The sequence below is a fragment of the Ursus maritimus genome, unplaced genomic scaffold, assembly GCF_017311325.1.
Source record: "Ursus maritimus isolate PB19 unplaced genomic scaffold, ASM1731132v1 scaffold_13, whole genome shotgun sequence".
Taxonomy (NCBI): domain Eukaryota; kingdom Metazoa; phylum Chordata; class Mammalia; order Carnivora; family Ursidae; genus Ursus; species Ursus maritimus.
In genome coordinates, this window is record NW_024423675.1 from 55,300,494 (window position 1) to 55,316,507 (window position 16,014).

Here is a 16,014-nt window from a genome sequence, read left to right on the forward strand (position 1 = left end):
TCGTCTTTTGGAGGGAGGGAAGTAGTGTGTAGAAGGGATTTCACCTCAGGTCATGAGCTGCGAGAATAAAATAGTTGTGAGTAAAAATGCTTGTTTCTGAACCAAAATAAAACCAGATGATTTGTTCAGTATGAAAAGTAGTAGATTTAAGGAGAAGTCAAAAAATTGCACAAATACAAGAAAACTACAACGATAGTTTGGTTAAGTAGAAATTATGATTCTGTCACTTTAAGAAACAGAATTTTTAGTAATTTTTCTACTCGTGCTGAGAATATTCTTTTACTTACAATGACTACTTTTAAGTATATGGGTATTTTCTCTTTAACTAGGTTTAATGTATGTTTATATCATAGAATTCATCGTTTCTCCAAAGTAAGCTTAATCCGAAATCAGTAAAGATTCGGAAGATTCGTTGTAGTTAAAATTGGGGTCGTGAAGGGCAAAAGCCCATGTTTTTCAACCTTTGTAAAAGAATCCATTAATGCAGCGTGACAAGTAAGTACAATTTAGTAGCTCCCCTGTTATTTTAAGCAGGGGGCCTTCTTAGAGGACACACAAACAAAGTCAACACAGATCACCTCTGACCCCAGGCGTGAGGCCAGAGGTCAATTCCCAAGGGCTGTCCAGATTCTTTCTTTCCCATAGTGCAGTTCTGACTCTTGTCTGGGGCCACAATCCTATGATAACAGAGTTTTTTATTGGGAGAGAATTTGATGTGAGCGTATTAGGTCTTGTTAACATAATTCCATATTGTGTCTGCTCAGCAGGAGAACTTTTATTTTAAAAGTAGATTTACTGGGGGATAGCTCTTTGTCCTCAGGGCAGGAAGTCCCTTGGCTCTTCAGACTCCGTGTGCTTTCCTGTCTGCTGTTGCTGGTTCTGATCTTGGAAGTGACAATTGCATAATTGGAAAGGAACATGGGAGTCTTCTGATTGAACTTATTTTCCCCCATTTGGGAGAAATGGGTCAAAAATAGAGGAAACACATGTCACACCTCCCTGCCTTTAATATCTTGGCTCCTTTTAGTTCCCAGTTTTGCTCTGAAAGCATCAGAATGACCGAAAGATCCATGCTTGGCTTCACTGCAGCCAGTAGACCAGCTCCAAGAACGACATGAACCACACTCTACCTTTGTCAGCCTCTGTCCTGCATCAGCTAAAAAAGTTAATGATGAAGTGTTGAATTTTCATGTCAAGGAAAATAGCATAAACAAGCAGCCAGTGGAGTTGTCTACAATAGAAGCCGCCACTGCGGCTTTGGTCGGATGGGCCGAGATGCACAGGGCTCTTCTGGGCCTTGTCACCGTGTGTGAGTGTAGGCCTGCCTCCCACGGAAGTCTGCTCGGGGGCCAAGAGGGCGGACCCTTCCAAAGCAGCAAAGTCTGGGTAACGTTCTTACGACTCAATGTGGCTTCGACCTCCAGAGTTGATTCAAGGGTTGGGGGCTGTGGCTGAATATAATCATTCATTTCTTCGACTATAAAATGCTGGTTTCCTTTTCCAAATCCACACCCCCACGCGCATTATGAAGGCATCTTCAAGTGCCCACGTCAGAATGCAGTTAGGAAAACGGCTACAGAGTACCTGCTGTGAGTGGTACAAGGCAACTGACAAAAAATAGCAACAGTTGCGACCAGTGGCCTTTGTGTTTGGCATCACAGTGCTAGAAGAGTAAGCGTGGGTTTCTTTCTGGGGTCCCTCCGATATGTGCAGCCGCTGTAGTAACCAGAGAAAAATGTCACTGCTCTGCTAGGAACAGAAACTTAACAAGGATACCTAGCCGTTACCTAAGTAAAGTTTGAAAAGACAGGATGTCGTCCCCCCCCCCCTCCAGGCAGGCTGTCTGCGGAACCTTTATTTGTAGTTAATTGTTTGGAACGGAGCACATTTTCTCCAAGACATGTTACAAATGGTAGCTATATTCTGGGCAGAAGCCTTTTTAGCCCTTAATATACCTGAAGTACAGTCCTGTGCAGTTAGCAAGACAGGAGCTAGCCGCCGTGCGTCACCGTGGCCATGCATTCAGCCACATGGAGAGCGCGCTCCATGGCCCCCCACCACCCTCTCGGGGAGCAGGTGGTTACTGAGGCCAACGGGTGCATGGATGTCCGCCACCGGCTGCTCCAGACGGAGGGAGAAGTACGGCTGTCAGGGGTGCAGCGGGCTTTCCTGTCCCCTTCCTCCTCACCGCTTCCACCAGGCGGGGCCCCCTTCTCGGCCACAGTGTCCAGGCGGCGCTTCTCAAATGGTCGTGAGCCCATGAATCCCATGGGAGTTGCTCAAATTGCAGATTCTGACTCAGCAGGCCCGAGACAGGTTCTGAGATTTGAGATTTCAAACAGGCTCCCAGTGATGTCGACGCTCCTGGCCCACAGACCCGTGTAGGAGCAGATGCGGACAGGGGTGGGGGGTGAGGGGGGGACATGGCAGAGGAGGAAATGCCAAGTCAGTGTAGAAGCAAGTGAAAGAGCTGAGCTCTGTTGCCGGGTGGGAAGAAGTGGGTGAACCCTGGAGCTGTATTTCACAGCCTCATCTCACTAGACTGTTCTCAGGCCAGGGCAGGCAGGAGTTTTGCAAGACACAGCACTTAATCCTCGAAGAGCGAAGCTAAGCACAGTCCCACGTGTCTTTCCTCCAAACAATTGCATGCAACATTGCTTTACGAGCATCCTTTTTGTGAAAAGTGCAATATTAAAGCAGAGTAGGAAATACTAAGATAATCAATAAGGAGTAGGTCATCCAGGAGCCTCACCATGTAGGTCCTAGACCGTGTTTTAGTGTGTGTGTCACCAGGGGAATCAGCAGTTCCCCCAGGATACCAAGGGTTTCTGGTGCAAGTGGGCAGAGACGCACTTTGATGAACTCTGATCTGGACACACTGTAGCAAAGCAGCGAGGAGGGGCCTGGTTTGAATCCTGTCTCCCCCACCAACTTGCTGGATGTCCTCGAGCACATACATGCCTTTGTGCCTGAATGCCCTCTGTCCTATCCAGAAAGTGGAGCTGAAATTAGTACCTACCTCTCGGGGTGGCGGGGGACGTAATTAAGTTATCCGTGTAAAACCCATAAACCCAGAGTGCCCCAGAGGTCGTGGTGGTGGTGAAGTGAGTCATTTGAGGTTATAGGCCTGGAGTCCAATTTCCCATGTTGCTACTTATTACCCGTGTGACCTTGGGCAAGTGGCTTAACCTCCGTAAACCTCCGTGTCCTTCCTCGTAGCATGGGGACAATAAAAGTACCCACCTCACAGGGTTGTCAGGAGGGCCAAAGAAGGGAAACTTGGCCCAGCGTCTGGTGCGTCATCAACAGCAGTTACTGTTCTCACGGCGGGTAGAGCAGCTGTGTCCACACCGTCCTCCGAGACTTGTAGATTTTACAAAAACGTGTCTTGGGGGTGAGGAGGAGGCTGTTGTTCACTTCACCCACCCCCACTGTTCCCCGCAACCAAAGGGACTCAACTTTTTTAAGGATGTGATTTAGAAAGAAAGGGTTTGAAAATCAGTCTCGGAGCGACGATGTGCCGTGGGGCCGTGGGGGAAGGTAAGTGGTCTCCGTTTCCAGGAAGCTGACATCTGCCTTTTCTATTTCATTTCCTACAAAGATTGAAATAGCAGATGGCGAATTTAAAGAGCTGCAGGTATATAGGACCTAAAGTTACGGGAGGCTGCACTGAATAATGCAGATAGTTCTGGTCATTAGATGTACCATGTTCAGTGATCACTTCGCAGCATCTGCTAATAGACCATACTCTGTTTTCTCCTCTAGATGAGCACCATGCCCGGACTGCCCACCCGGCCCTGCTTCTATGATATAGATCTTGATACAGAAACTGAGCAAGTCAAAGGCTTGTTCTAAATGAACCTGACTTCCGCAGGACCCAATTCAGGTAGGCTGCTGTGTTTTCTACTTTTTCTCCCCTGCCCCCAAATATTTTTTAGTTTCATTTTGTTTTGATTTTAATACGTACTACAAAACATGGTGTGAGAAGTAATTTCCTGACTTGGTTACTATGAATTCCTACGTAATAAGAGCCCGTGGCTTGGGTCACTCCTAGGTGTGGGTATGCAGTTAGATGGGCTCCTGTCCAGTGAAAGTCAAGTCATGTCCCCTCCGAATATAGATTTGTTTAAGACATCTCTTGCCACCAAAAAGGAATCTTGTGGGGGGCGCCTGGGTGGCTCCAGTGGTTAAGCATCTGCCTTTGGCTCAGGTGATGATCCCAGGGTCCTGGGGTTGAGGAAAGCTAATAGTGTCCCTCCTTATTCACGGGGGTACCGTACTGAACACCAGGTATACTATGGTTTTCCCCGTACGTACATGCATATGATAAAGTTTCATTTACAGATTAGGCACAGTAAGAGATTGACAACAATAGCTGCTAATAAAAGAGAATAATCATAACAAAATGCTGTTATCAAAGTTATATGAATGTGCTCTTTCTGTCTCCCTCTCTCAAAATACCTTATTGTCCTGCACTCACCCTTCTTCATGTGATGATGTGAGACGATAAAATGACTATGGCTACATGATGAGGTGACGTGAGGGCAATGACGTAGGCATCGTGACATAGCTTTAGGCTGCTGTTGACCTTTTGACACTATGTCAGGAGGTTCATCTGCTTCCAGACCACACTGATTGTGGATAACGAAAACCGTGGAAAGCGAATCTGCAGATGCGGGGGGACTGCTCTGTCTGCAGTCATTGTACAAGCATTACTCTCCCTTCCTACCACCACGCTCTCGGCACAGAGTTAGACTCCCGTGACAGAGGAATCCGGGGGGTGTTCATTCCCTGGGGCTGCCGTAACAGCGAGGCCCAACGGGACTGCTCAAAACAACGCAGACGTCTTCTCCCACCGTTTGGGAGGCTAGAAATCCATAGTCAAGGTGTCAGCGAAGTCATGCCCCCTCTGAGACTCTGGTAGGATCCTTCCTGGCCTCCTCCCCACTTCTGGGAGCTGCCAATAATCCTTGTTCCTCAGCTGAAGCCACATGGCTTCAGTCTCTGCCTCCATGGCCGAAGCAGCCTCCCCGTGTGTCTGTGTCTTCCCGTGGCAGTCTCTTCTTGTAAGGACACCAGTCGCATGGAATCAGGGCCCACCTTATTGACCTCATCTTAACTTGATGACATCTACAGAGACCTTATTTCCAAATAAGGTTCGGTACTGGGGGTCAGGACTTCCGCCTGTGTCTTTGGGGACAGTGTAACCTGTAACACTCAGCTGTGGCACAACAGGTGGCCCTTATACCACTGGAAAGACACATGGAGACAGGACAGATCCTCCAATGCAGAGGGCCCAGTGAGTCACAGGAAGGACAGGGCAGCAGAAATGAGGCCCCGCGCTCTCTCAGGTTCCACACAGTTTAGGGGAGCTGAGCTCAACTTGGAGCTCCCTTAAGCAGCCCGCAGTGGGGGTCCCTGGTCTTACTCATGTCTCCCCCTCAGTACTCCCGCCACACCTGCTGGCTACTGTCCTCACTTCCCTTCATGAAGAAAAATGACCAGCCTCCAAATTGTGCCGCCTGGAAAACTCCCCATCAGCAGTTGTAAAGGCTTGAAGCTGCTTTTCTTCATCCCATGTATCAAACGTGTCCTCACCATAGTCTCAAAACACATTCCTTTTCCCCAACACCCCCTCCCGCCCCGTGCAGTCTCCCCACTCACTCCCGTTGCTGTTCCTTAGCCCAGCACCCCTCCCTTCTGCCAGCACACTGTGGGCCTGCCCGATGAACTCACTTGACCTAAAGACACTTTTCTCCAGTTGCCTGGGCGATGGCCCTGAGCCAAGCATACAGGACTCTCGCTTTTGTTGGTTTCACGACCAGTAGTCACCATGGGGAGATTGTTTTCTTTTTTGGTAAGTCTTTGTTCCTAAAACGCTGAAGATCTAGGCTATTCTGAGAAAGGCAAGGGACCAAACCTCTATGAAATTGCATTAATGCAAGGTGTGGAGTTGTCTGGTTTTGTTTATATGTGCTTGTCACTGAGGAGCGGGGGCTGTATTTAGTTTTAACCACAACCACGTTTCATATCTGTGTCAGTTCTGAAAAAGGAAACTCCACAAAATGGACTCGGGGAGACTAATTTAACAAAGAAGCCTACAAACAGGAGCCTTGATTATGGTGTCATTTTGGTCTTTGGGTAAAACTGTGGGTTCCACGTCAAGAACCCATCATGCTGTATTTCTGCCATGTGTCACTTTTCCCCAGAACAAGTGTGTATCATCCTTCATCTCCCATGGATAGTACTTTTCCAGCCTTGTGGTCCGTTTTCATTTGTTCTCCAAGAAGGTGATAAAAACCCAATTATACCTGGATTATTGCAGTTAAGACTCAGGTAACGCCAAGAGACACGTCCTTAGCTTTCTTATCACGTACACTTAAATCCTTAAGTTCGTGTTCCCTCCGATTTTACTGAAAGGTTGAGCAAGGGGTGGAGGTCAGGATGTTGGCCTGCGGAGATCACGTCAGTGTGCCAGGCACTGGGCTAAGCACCTCGTGTGGGTGGGCACAGCACCCCTGGGAGGCAGGTGCTTCCCCTGCAGTCGCTGAGAGGGGGTGGCTGAGGAGGGACCCTGACCCACAGGACCGCAGAGCTCTTTCCACTGCTCGGCCCTGCCTTCCTTCCATAGCTGGCACGAGTCGCTTTGCCATCCCTGTCCCACGTCATGCTGGCATCAGCCCAGCGAGGTGAGCAGTTTTATTTCGGAGCCACGAAAACTCTGGCCCGGGAAGGCCGGCAGCATGCTCAGGTGGCACAGCTGATAAGCACAAATGTCGAGGCTCCCACCGGGACCCGCGTACTTTCTCTCACCCCATCCTTTGTGCCCAGACCAAGGGATGCCCTTCGCATCTCAGTCACAGTGTGAGTGAACTTCGGCCCCATTCTAGAAGATGGTAACTAGTGATTTGAGCAGACCTATAATTTTGGGATCATCGGGTGATTTTTTTTTATAGCAAAAGATAATTATTTGGGTGTTAAAAGCTGTGACTTCGTCCAAACTCTTTTTTGTCAAAGTATAATAGGGCTGACTCTCACTGGCCTCTCACTGAATGTCATTTTCCCTTCCCACTCACTCATGCAAGGCTCCTTTCTACTGTGTGAACTGCCCAGTCCCGTTTCTAGACTGGCAGGGCAGTGGTTCAAAACCCATCACTTGACCCTTGCTTGCACAACTGAAAATGGATCTGGTGTCACAGGAGGAAACCTCTGTACAAAGCAAACATTCCTTCTCAGGGACTCTTCAATATATTTTGTTTGGTTGGTTGGTTGGTTTTTTGTGGGTTTTTTTAAGGTTTTATTTATTTATGTGAGAGCAAGAGAGCACAAGCAGGGGGAGCGGCAGAGGGAGAGGGAGAAACAGGCTCCCCGCTGAGCAGAGAGCCCAGTGTGGGGCTCGATCCCAGGACCCTGTGATCATGACCTGAGCCAAAGGCAGACGCTTAACCAACTGAGCCACCCGGGTGTCCGGGGGACTCCTCGGGATAATGATCCCGCAGACAGTCTCTGTTTCCTGGGCCCTCACGTATGGCATACGGCCGTCAGGGACCACCTCTACTAACAGTCAAAGGTCTGTGGCTAGTGAAAGTCCAAAAAGTAAAAATGTGAACATTCGGACGGCAGCCAACTTTGGGCATCGAAAGAGGAAATATCTGGTTGATTGTGCTGCTCCCGTAGCGTTCAGACTCTGGATCATTCCGTGCACTCGGCTGCGCAGCAGCACGCTCATTATTCTTTGTCGCACGTGCTGCAGATGTCTGCCACGTGGAGGACCGCACTCCGCTGACGACTGCTTCTCCCCTTCCGCTTCCCCTCCTTTCCTGCTCACCTCACCCTCTAGGAAATCGCCTGAGACTTAATAGGAACAGGAGATGCCAAGAAGTCGCCAGAATTTGAGCTCTTGCTCTTTCCAAGGCTCCCCTCTGGTGCCTTCACTACTGTCAGGAGAAGGGCCCGATTCGTTCTTCTGGATGGCCCTGAACAGAACGAATTAAAATACGCTGTGTGTCCCAGTGAAACGGACCCTGCCACGTTACGCTTCTGTCTCTGGTTTGAAGAGGACCACAGGACATGGGGTTCTGCTTTTTTCCCTCCCCTTTTGGTATCTCATTCTGAACCTTTATCGTATATCTGAGCCTCAGCGGGCTTCACGCGGACACAGTGAAGCCTGGCGGGCTGCCTGAAGAATTCAGACGCTCCCTTACGCCATCCCGTGTGCACTTACGTTGACTACAGCACCAGCTTGCCTCTGGTCCTGCTCTACATGTTAGTTACTCACCAAACAAGTGGTTTTTTGAATTTCACATGCAAAAAAATGTAATACCGGCTCATTTCTTCCCTAAACAACTGCGGTTAGAGCAGAAATGCTCAATGATACTTAATCATCATAAATTCATCTCGAGTATGGTTGCTGCCTGCAGCCCTTCTGTGGGCACAGTTTGTCATCCCCAGTTATAAGCCACAAGGTTTCAGGGCTCCCTAGGGGAGCACTGGGCTCTGTGCTTTCGGTCTTTTTTTTTTTTTTTTTTTAGTTTCAGTTAGTGAACATATAATGCGATATTCGCTTCTGGAGTGGAATTCAGTGATTCATCACTTAAATGCAACACTCAGTGCTCGTTGAAACAGTCTTTTCAAGGAACTGCTCAAAAACTGTCTATCACCATTATGCTCCGAGAAAAAGGTCAGCATCACCCCGAGCCATCCTTGGGGTACGCAGTTGGAACTAAATGGAATATTTGGAAGCTTAACAGTTGGGAAGTTCTTAACTTCCTTTTAAAGAAACTTTTTTGGGGGCGCCTGGGTGGCTCAGTGGGTTAAGTGTCCGACTGGGTTTTGGCTCAGGTCATGATCTCAGGGTCCTGAGATCGAGCTCTCTGTCCAGTTCCACCTTAGGCGTGGAACCTGCTTAAGATTCTCTCTCCTGTGTCTCTCCCCGCTCTCGTACACTGTCTCTCTCTCTCTGTCTTCTCCCCCACCCCCCCAAAAAAAAGAAGAAAAGAAACTTGTCTGGGCACGCTTTGATTTCTTATCGGTCCCATACCAAGATAGAATGTTTCATATATTCTGTCTTCATAAAATTCTGAAAATTTTTTTTTTCTGAATAACTGGGTAACGATAAACAGCTGATTCCTTTTTAAATTCTCACCATAGCTATTGCATTTCCAGTTTGTAAAATCTGACTTCAGACTTTCCGTACTACTGGCCAACACTCTAACTTTTCTTAAAATATGGAACCACCTACTCTAAGCCCCTAGAAACACGAAATCACTGGATAGTAAGGTCACATGGCCCATCAGCTGGTCCTCCACCACGCACCTCCAGTTTGGAAGGTCCTTCCAGACTTGCCCTCCTTGGGTTGTTTCCAGTCCATGAAGCCCCCCCGTTCTCCCCCTTACCCTCCTTTCTGCCGCAGGAGTCCCTGATTCTCGGGGGAGGAGCAGCAGAGCTGCTGAAGTGAGGCCGCCCCCCTGTCTGAGTGGGGAGCAAGGTCTGCACCAAGCATGCCTCCCTTCCTCACTGCAAACGTATTTCCTTTTTGTTGGTGATGATTATGCTTGCAGGGCTTCCGTTTTGTTTGCTTCCCTGACATGAGTCAGACCCTAGGGGAGTCTTCCGAGTTCCTGGTCCCCTGCCTTCGTCACTGTCTTCTCTTCTGAAGCTAAGCAAGCATCCTTTCGGACTCCTGGCCCCGCAGATACATTCTTCCATGCATAAATTCAGACGAAAGGCCCAACACCTGCGTTTACATTTCTTCTGCGGTGGAGACCACGTATTTTCTGGAACTTAGGTGTTTGCTTTGTGTGTTCTTTCTAAGATGTCGTTTGAGCACTTCTCTTTCGAAAAGATGGCAGGTTCCAGCAGCGTCTGAGTCTTAATATTCTTTGAGAGAAAATAACAAAGCTTTCATACCAGTAAGAAGGGCCAGACCTCCTCCCTTCCATTCGCGCCCTAAATGCATTTTTCAGACCTGGCTTTCTGTGCCTGCCATGAAAGAGAAACCGAAATCCGAGGCGACAGGACTCCTAATCTAAAATCCTGAACGTTCTCGCTCAGCAGGACCCTAAGACCATAGAGCCCAAATTTAGAATTTTGGAATTTCTGCCTGATCTTCGCAGGGGTTCAGATCGCTGCCTGCAGTGTCTGTGCGGACCTGGTCACAGGGCGGTGCAGCATCGGATTATCCATTGCTCTGAAGTAAAAAGATGCCAAACTGGGATCCCGGCCTCATCTGGTGAAGAGAATCACTTATCTGCTTTTGAATTTTCTTTCGGTCTCCGGCTTTTTAAAGCCCTATTAACAGTTTAACACCACAGGGTAAAAAGCTGTTCTTAAACCCCCGGAAACATGTGTTTGTTTTCCAGGCTCACGAAACAGACTACTCCTTGCCTTTTTGCTGCTGTTGGAGAAGAAAGTGAATTTGAAATATGCCTCTTACGCAACGCGGGAGAAACGGGGAAATAGGCCAAAGATTTAGTCTTTGTTCGAGTCCGAGTCCGAATTCTGTGTGCAACCAAGTACGGTGTCCGGTAAAAGGACCTCCACTGAGTTTGAAAGAAACTAATTTATTTTCCGTTTCTGCAGAGTTTACATTATTTCCCATTGCTTACACTTCAGAAAGTTTATTTTATGGGGACGGAGGGATTAAAAGAGTGTGAACTAGAAGGTAGCGTTTTCCACTCTGGAGTTTTCTATTTTGTCTTTGAACTGCAAATAAACATGTATCTAGAAAACCAACCAGCAAGTTTTCCATGCCAGATAAAACTCCCTGCTCTCTAGAGGTAACTGTTCACGCTGGGGTTGTAACCTGACGTCAGTTTTCTGGAAAATTGTGTCTACAACCAGGGCTTTGGAAATCTAACAAGAAAGAAACACACACACACACACACACACACACAGAAATATCTGGTCCGTTGTGAAATCTTCTGACTGCCGGAGAGTTGTAATATCCTGGAGAACAAAGTGCATTTTATATCCAGAACTGTTGTCAGGGCCTGTGAAGTTTGCATCTCTTACTAAAAACTAACAGGTTGATGCTCCCTTCTTCCCCCAATGAATGAATCTCAATGGCCATTAAGCTCTCCAAGGCCCATAGGGCAAAGGAAAGCTACTCTTAAAGGTCAGGTGTTTGGCAAATGTTTGTCCATTTGTCCAACCCTTCATTCATAGGAAAGAATGTTCTATGGCCTGGACCCCCTTCCCGGGAATTGCTGACCCTTTTTTGTTTCCATTTTTTTTGTTTCCATTTTTTCCTACAATAACATAAAATTATATAAAAGTTAAGACAAAACCAAGGATTCAGGAGCAAACAAGAAGTGATTGTCCTCTAAGCAGTATAAGTAAAATAGTCACCATAAATATCTTAAATGTCCCGCAGGCACATCCTGCAGGAGACCTTGCCGTCGGATCTTTCCTGCGTACCCTTGCACTACACCCTTCAGTGACCCTGCTCAGTAGTTGCTCTGCCCATAATGTGTCTTTATGCATAATTTAATTTGTTCCAAAACACAGCTTAATAACTAGAAAGCCTCGAGGCGCCTGGGTGGCTCAGTTGGTTAAGCGTCTGCCTTTGGCTCAAGTCATGATCTCAGGATCTTGGGATCCAGTCCCGCATCAGGCTCCCTACTTACACCCTCTTTTGCTTGCTCGCTCTCTCTCTCAAATAAATAAATAAAATCTTAAAAATTAAAAAATAAATTTAAACAATGACAAGAAAGCCTGCCCACACCAAGACTGTGTCTCAAGAACGGTTCTGCTTGGTGGTTCTGAAGGGCGTGTGTGGCGCTCCCCCTCCCTGTCCTTTATCTGGAAGTACACTTCTCCAAACATGCAGTCAACTCGTGTCTTCCGTATCTAACACTTTGAAGGTCTTAAGGGTCCACACAAAAGTTCTCCACGTGACGTCCCGAGGAAGCGGTCTTGCTCAGGAGTTCATTTTTTAAGCGGTTGCCTTCTGTTATTTGACTTTTCATAATTTTCCTCTGCTATTCAGTTTCATTTTCTATTTTTGAAAGTGTTTTTAGAAATCTATATTCCAAGGGCTTTAGACCAGAGACTTCTTTCCTTACCTCCTTCCACCAGGCAGTTGGCCAGTTCACCAAAAAGAAAAAAAGAAAAGCATCCCGGACACAGATGTGGGAGAGCTTTTCAAACACTCAGGAGGAACAGCCCGTAACCCAGGTGTCGCTGGGCACCCCAAACTGTTTTCCCATGTGTGGCCTCATTAACATCCCCTACGTGTCCTAACTCGGCTCCGATGGATTGTTCTCTCCCATTCGCTGACCTGCTACGATAGCAGGTTCAGTGACGGGCTCATCAGCTCAATGACTTGAGGCCTTCATCGACAGAAGGTGTTATTTTGGGGAAGAGCTCGTTGTCTACCATCTCCTCTGAGGCCAAGGCCTACGGAAAAGAAATCATACAACCTTTGACACGGTGATTTTAAGTGAGAAATCTTCCCCAGACGTGTGGATCCCGATCTCTCTCTGCTTCTGTCACTGAAATGTGAGAAACCACTGACAGACCAGAAATGGCGGGCGACGCGGGTGACGCACCCACGGCACGGACAAGTGGCCCCGCTCCCTCCCTGCTCGCACTGCTGTAGCAACCACACTGGCAAAGGTCAAGACCCAGACCAGAAGAAGCGTCGAGAGCTCCCAGGGGAACACACCGTGGGGATCCACTGATAACAAGGGAGAGATGCATGCAGACTCAGGAAAGTAGCAGCCAGGCAGTTAGCCAACCCATCCATTACTGTTCTTTTTATTCTTCTATTTCCGGGGTTGACCCCATTAAAACAATACAGGAGTACTCTTATATTTCATACAGGAGTACTGGATATTTTAAAAGAATCCTCAGGTCTGACATGACCCAGGTTGGTTGGTTGGTTGGTTTCTAGTTTACACATTCCCATAAATCAGAGGGTATATGAAACTTACCTTATTTATTCCAGAAAAATCTGCATGCACATATTCCTCCATAGCTTTTGTATAAATGTATAGGTACATGGGGGTACAAGTTAACTAATAATAATTGCATTTTTGTAGCATTTGTTACGAACCTATAATACATATCCATTGAAGAAGTTGACTACCGTGGCAGACTAGTTGGTTAGTAAACAGACCTTCATGTGGTTCCTTAAACTCTAATAGACTGACCAGCCGCTCCCCAAAGAAGCTCTTCTAATAGCCACACTTCAAACAAGGGAGAACAGACCAGAATTCAGGAGTCCATAAACTTGAATGGGGGAAAATTCCATCTTTGTTTTTACTAACCTCTACCTGTAATGTAGCAGTTCCTTCAATTACGAATGTCGGCAACAAGCCACAGCAGGAAAACAGTACCTGTTTCTGCCACCAGTAGAAATCACTGGTATTTTAACATGACATGCCAGTTTCTACAGAAATTCAGAGCAGCACTGATGCTCATTGCAGCCTCAGAATGATAGCTATTAGACCGGCCGCTGCCCCGTCACTTCGAGTGTAAAGAGCGAACCACATACATTGCTATCATCTAATTTGATTACCTTTTCAATATTTTAATGATCACTTTCACTCTCACATTGGCTTGCTTTAAATTCATACGTGGCATTTAAAAATATTATTCCACGAAGGGGTGTACGGATTTCACCACACTGGGAACGGGATCCGTGGCACAAAAAAGGCTATGATGGTATTCTAACAGCCTCAATCCTGGTTCGGTGGAAGCATTGAACTACTCTTGGTTGTTGGCACGTCTACACTTGTGCTCCAGGTCATTCCTTAGGGTCCCTGCTCCATCCAGGGCTCCTGGTCTGAATCTTGAGATTCTTGTTCTGGGAGTAACGCATACAGGCCATATAAAAGAAACCTAACTCAGACGATGTAAGAGAAACTCTGGAAATTGCAGAGGGCCGTGTCATTGGAGGAAAAGGAAATGAACATACGAGTTCCATGACTGAAGGTCTCATGTTGGGGTGTTTCCCACCGTATCCCCAATCCACAGAATAGTGGACTAGAGGGCGGTAGTTGATCAGTAAGTATTTTCTGAGCAAATTCACCATCATTCGTTGAGCATGTATCAACCCACTTGAGACTGGCATAGAAAGTGGAGGCAGAGGCAGTCTTGTTGGGGACCCCACCCTTTAACCTGTGGGGTCCCCACTAACTCCATGTAGTGGGTGTCAGAACTGAATTGAATTGAGTCATAGGAAACCCAGCCTGGTGGTGTAGGAGAGTTGGTGTCGGACTGTACACCATTAGAGGAATTCAAAACGAAAGGTCTCCGTTCATGTCATGAGAAAATACTGAGATACGTAAACATCAAAAGTTTCAGGGGAAAAAAAAGTTTCAGAAATCATGGGGCAGATTTCATGGCCTAGATGGATTGCCCTGAGACCCCAGATCCCACTTAGAACCACTCTAAAAGGGAGGCCTTCATTTTCAGATTTAGCCATTGATCAGTTAGGACTCGTGTGACTCCAAGCCCTTACCCATCAAGAGATTGGCAACATTTCTGCTAAAGCCCGTAAATTTCCTGGGAGCAAGCCAGTGTCCAGAACCCTGGGCAGATACCATTGGTGACTGGAGATGGAACAGAACGAAATAACCGGTGTCCCCTCCTGGGCAGCTGTTCGTGCCATATGACCTACAAACGCATCATGTTCTGAGCATGTCTTAAAATAACCGTGGATTCAAGAGACTAGACAAAGAACCAGAATCCTAATGATCACTGCTGGGCCTTCCTACAGACCACAGTAAGATGTTGGTTCTAGGACAGAAGGTGGATGTCTCGAATCAAAAAGAACGGAGAAAATACTTGACAAAATCAGAGCACGTCATTGAGCCTTCGGCATGAGACAACACAGAATGAAATCCTTCCTGTGATCTCAGCCTTACCATTGCGGGAAGTCATCCCTGGTCGTCTAAAGCTCGTTCCTCTCTGCTGCGTAAACTCTGGGGTCGGCACCCTCTCCAGGTCCAAAGTATGGTCTCCTGGCCTAGCATTGCTTTCCAGAGTCCCAGACTATGGGCGTGTCGTTTCAGCTATAATTTTTCATGGAGCAGCACTGACCGGCCGCATCCGGTATACGCAAAGTAAGCTAAGCGCATGTGAGCTGGTTGAACATAGAAATAAATCCTCTCTGGGCAATTAACAGACTCCCAAGCCTTTAGGCTGGTTTCATAGGTGTTTTATTTGGTTTGGTTTGGTTTTTTAACTGATCCCAGGACGACCTGCATTAGAATTACCTGAGCTGCATTGTCAAAATGCAGCTCCCCGTCTCCATTTAGACTTAATAAATCGGACTCTCTGGTATCCTGGGAATCTGTATTTTGACAAGTTCACTAAATTTTTCTCCTGCATACTAAAGCTTAAAAATTAACCCCAAATCCACTTTTGTATCACCGTTGCGCCTAGCGCAATGTTTAACAGGTAGACAGGGCTAAAGAAACACCAAAGAGTGAGTCCACACTGATAGCCGTCAATCTCATGGCCCTTTGTGGCCCCCGCCTATTTAGGCATCATCACCACGCCCGCTCCGTTCCTGGTACCTCTTCAGAGCCAAGCAATGAAACGTTTTCTCATGCATGTCCTCCCTGCCTTATTCAGCACTGGCCTCTCTAGGCTCCCAATGCTCTCAAGTATAATCCTTATGCCATCTTGGCCACCGCAGACCCTTAGGAAGGCTCAATGGACAACAAAGAAGTGTATGGGGCCAGTCAGATTCAGATCTCCCATCCCAGAATCTTATCTAAAAGTCCAAGAGGGTCTGAGTGCCTTCGGAGGCAAGGCTCACACTAAGCTCAGTAGGTTAGAGGGAGGACAGCTGGGCTGAGGGAGGGGAGCCAGTGAAACGATCCCAGAAGCCACTGGAAAGATCCTGGAGGGACAGGACGGACTGGGCTGGTGGGAGCACCTGCAAACCGCTTGGGCTGGCCCTGGGTGATGGCTTTTCACCCGTGTGCCCTGCGTGTGCACGTACATGCATGCTTTGAGCTCGTTTTCACAGAATCACCCTGAGTGGTGCGCTTCCCTTCT

General features: G+C 47.5%; 1 protein-coding gene across 1 annotated transcript in view; it reads left to right on the plus strand.

The window, feature by feature from the left end:
• Nucleotides 1–10,734, plus strand: part of MTHFD1L (methylenetetrahydrofolate dehydrogenase (NADP+ dependent) 1 like) — a 185,721-nt gene extending 174,987 nt beyond the window's left edge. The window contains exons 27-28 of the mRNA XM_040627959.1: nt 3,766–3,886; nt 10,362–10,734. Coding sequence (XP_040483893.1) covers nt 3,766–3,855 — 90 coding nt within the window. The 3' untranslated portion in view covers nt 3,856–3,886; nt 10,362–10,734. The remainder of the gene's footprint in view (nt 1–3,765; nt 3,887–10,361) is intronic.
• Nucleotides 10,735–16,014: the final 5,280 nt, after the last annotated feature.